We start from the raw sequence: 3,776 nt of genomic DNA, 5'->3' as shown, positions 1-3,776 counted from the left end.
TCCCTAGAGAGTCTGTGGCAGAAGAAAGATGTGACCTGGGGATCTCTTGGATCGCAGCCTTAAAAGAAGGCACGATAGTGCAATAGGCACAAGCAAGAAGGCACGAGACGGCGGGGAGATCTCAAGGAGAATGACAAATGTGGCCGGGACTTTCTAGAAGAGGCCGAGATTGCTGCGCGGGCAATGGGGGGGGGGGGCTGCAGGAGGCTTTCCTGCTCTTTTCTGGCTGGCCAGCAAAGGCCAGAGCCTCAGGGCTCTGTGTGGCAATTATGTAGAGTCCCGTCAATTCTATTTAAACTGTGCTGCCTAGTGGTTTCTGTAGCGGGGTTTTTACGGATCCCCTCCCTCCCTTTTCCTGCAGTTTGTGCACGTGTGTTCTAACCGTCACAGCTTAGGCGGTTTTGCACATCAAGGTGGATCCTTTTGGGGGAGACGGGCCTGTGTGCCTACCTTCCCCGTTTGTGGGGGACTCCCTCAAGGGGTCTTGGAGATTTGAGCCACCATGGAGGATGCCCAGCTCGGGGGCTGTTCGCAGGCTCACCCCAGATGACAAATTGTGTCCCTCAGCGGCAGCAGCTCTTGGGTTACCACCAAATATTTGTCACTAGTTTTTCCCCAGCAGGCAGGCTGTGGGACACCTTATCACTTGGCAGGCCAGTCACTCAATCCCTGGATCTGCCCCTATGGTTTGCCAATGCTCCTTGTTCTGTAACCAATAAATAGCTGTGACCTGTTTCATGCCATAAAATTGGTGTTGTGTATTTTCCTCCTCTCCATTTTAAGCTCTGGGCCTGCAACTTTTACAGTACTGATAAGCAGCCCTCTGGAAGGAAAAGACACAACGCGTTGCACTGAATTAAGGAGAAAAAGGAGAGAAAGTCAGGGTAAATCAAGGGATCAGAAATGCCGGCGGGATCTCTTTATTAAAGAATTCTGAGGAGTACATCTGTTATGGCGTGGCCGACAAATTTTTTCCAGATGTAGCATTCAGAGTAGTCAGCCTTTGATCAAAGTGACTAAAACGGCTCCTTTCTGCTAACCCTTTGGACGTGGAGGGGTGTTTTTTTTGCCCCTATTGTCTTTGAAAAATCCTTTTCTTACGGAAAGCCAATTCATCACGGTCAGACCAATTTAGCTCAAAAAATGCGAATGCTTCCCTTTTGCAGCAAGCGGGGGAGGGGGAGCGTAGAATTTTTGAGAACAAATTTTTGGGAAATGAGAACTGTATGAGAGCATGGACAAACCAGCTAAAGAGTCAGAGGCTGCAACCCTTTTCGAAAGGAAAAAAAAAACGTGACGGGCATGTGTTGTGTCCGGGTCTCACCAGGGAACAGAAAGTGATCCAAATTTCTATTCCTATACGATAAAGGGCAAAAGACTGGTGAACTAGAAGGAGTGGCGGCTGGGCGATTACGCTTTCTTATGCCCCCCCCCCCCGACAAGCAGCTTTGGCCAGCATACACACCCCTCCCTTCCTCCACTGTATCTTCACAACCACCCTGTGTGAGAATCCACTTTCGATTCCTCTGAATTTGATGAATGTTTCCCATATGCATTGGAATGAGAGAGAGTCTGGCCCAAGGTCAACCAAGAAGAGTTCTCTGACTGAGTGGCGATTTGAACCTGGATCTCTTCAGTCCTGACTACCATGCCACACTGGGCAGGTAGGGCTGCCAAGGGATTCTCCACTCTCAGGTCTTCTTGCCCACTACTGCTTAAAGCGGCACTGGGAGGATTATTTTTTATATATATATATATCAAGCTCATGTACTTATTGGAATTGACAAGGGGTAGCTCTAGGAATCACCAGAAACCACAGAGTTTCCGGCGATTCCTAGAGCTACCCTTTGTCACTTCTGGTAAGAGCACGAGGCTTGCCCCCCTCCAAACCCTTCCGGTCAGTTGCCAGGGCTGTTCCTTTTCACACACCTGTGTGTGTGTGTTAAGTGCCATCAGGCTACTTCCAACTTTTGGCGATGGGGAGGTCTGCGTGAATTCATGACCTCCAAAGCATCCTGTCATTAACAGCCTTGCCCAGATCTTGCAAACTGGGGACCGTGGCTTCCTTGATTGAGTCAACCCATCTCATGCTGGGTTGTCCTCTTTTTCTACTGCCTTTAACTTTCCCTGGCATTATTGTCTTTTTCCGTGACTCCTCTTCTCATAATGTGACCAAAGTGTGATAGCCTCAGTTTAGTCATTTCAGCTTCTAGGGGGAGTTCAAGCTTGGTTCGGAGATCAGAGCAACTGCTCTGGACCCTCAAACAACCTCACAAGGTATGGTAGTCTTGTCTACAGTCAGGGTAGTGACAATAACAATTAACATGCAAAAACTGGGCTAGAAGATCTGCCAAGCCAATATGGTGTAGTGGTTAGAGCACCAGACTAGGATGCGGGAGACCCAAGTTCGAATCCACACTCTGCCACGGAAGCTTGCTGGGTGAACCTGGGCCAGTCGTACAACCTCAGACTAACCTATGTCACTGGGTTGCTGCAAGGAGAAAATGGAGAAGAACAGTGCAAACCTCTGGAGGTCCCCAATAGGGACAAAGGGGGGAGTATAAATGAAGTAAAAAAACGAAGAACAGAGCTTTCTATCACACTGTATGACTATTCACAGGCACTAATGTCGCCATTACAGAAACCCAATTGTGATTTTTTTAAATCCCTACCTTATGAAAGGGTTGCTTAACCACCAAGGTTGCACTCTAGAAAGGAGCACAGTCATCATTTTAAAGGAGGATGGAAAAAAAACATTTTAAAGGAATGTAGCTTATCAGAAGCATCTTTGGGAGTCCCTAGCATTACAGAACACAACCAGCCGAACCTCTTTGCCTGGAGAACACATGTCAGCACTTACCTGTACGACAAGCCCGTGCATGCCGCAGACCAGCTTTCCGTCGCGAAAACTCCACGTCTGAGTCGTGCTCCGCCGCCTGTCTGGCTTTCTTAGCATCAGCGGCTCGTATCTGAAAAAAGAAAACGTGGGTCCATTTCTGCACTTCCCAGTTTCGATTCCAACCTTCCCCAAATGCGTTTCATCCCCACCTTTCTCTAGAAGTGGCTGGTAGAAATATGGCATCCGATGTCCTCTGAGGAGCTAAAACAGTAACTGCTTCCGTTGGCGGGGCCAAAAAGATAACTGATGGCACTTCTTTAAAAACACAAGGAAGCCGGCTCTCATCTGTTTCATTTGTTTTTGTCAAGTCGCAGCCAACTTACGGCGACACACCTCATGGTCTTCAAGACAAGAGACAATCAGAGGTGGCTGGCCATTGCCTGCCTCTGTGTGGCAACCCTGGACTTCCCTGGTGGTCTCCCATCCAAACTCAAACCTGGCCTCCCCTCCAAATACGAACCAGGGCTAACCCAGCTTAGTTTCTGAGAAGTGAACATAAGAACATAACATAAGAACATAAGAGACGCCAATGTTGGATCAGGCCAAAGGCCCATCCAGTCCAACACTCTGTCACACAGTGGCCAGAAATACCAGGTGCCATCAGGAGGTCCACCAGTGGGGCCAGGACATTAGAAGCCCTCCCACTGTTGCCCCCTCCTCCCAAGCACCAAGAACACAGAGCATCACTTGCCCCAGACTGAGAGCTCCTATCTATACCTTGTGGCTAATAGCCACTAATGGACCTCTGCTCCATATCTATATATCTAATTCCGAAGATACCCCCTGTGTGCGGATACCTAAATCCGCGCATCGGGGGCACCTGGGGGGGGGGAGATTTTTGTGCACACTTGGTACGGTCCCCAGGTGTGCACAAAAA

General features: G+C 49.0%; 1 protein-coding gene across 1 annotated transcript in view; it reads right to left on the bottom strand.

Moving 5' to 3' along the window:
• LOC107124080 (vacuolar protein sorting-associated protein 13D-like) overlaps positions 1-3,776 on the bottom strand; it is a gene marked incomplete at its 5' end in the record, with an annotated part of 92,050 nt that overhangs the window by 69,590 nt on the left and 18,684 nt on the right. Inside the window, one exon of the mRNA XM_015427468.1 lies at positions 2,861-2,969. Within this exon, the coding sequence (XP_015282954.1) occupies positions 2,861-2,969 (109 nt within the window). The remainder of the gene's footprint in view (positions 1-2,860; positions 2,970-3,776) is intronic.

This window comes from Gekko japonicus, unplaced genomic scaffold (genome assembly GCF_001447785.1).
Source record: "Gekko japonicus isolate JY-2015 unplaced genomic scaffold, Gekko_japonicus_V1.1 scaffold3345, whole genome shotgun sequence".
In the NCBI taxonomy this organism is placed as follows: domain Eukaryota; kingdom Metazoa; phylum Chordata; class Lepidosauria; order Squamata; family Gekkonidae; genus Gekko; species Gekko japonicus.
The sequence above is the reverse complement of the archived record's forward strand: the minus strand, read 5'-3'. Positions and strand labels throughout refer to the sequence as shown.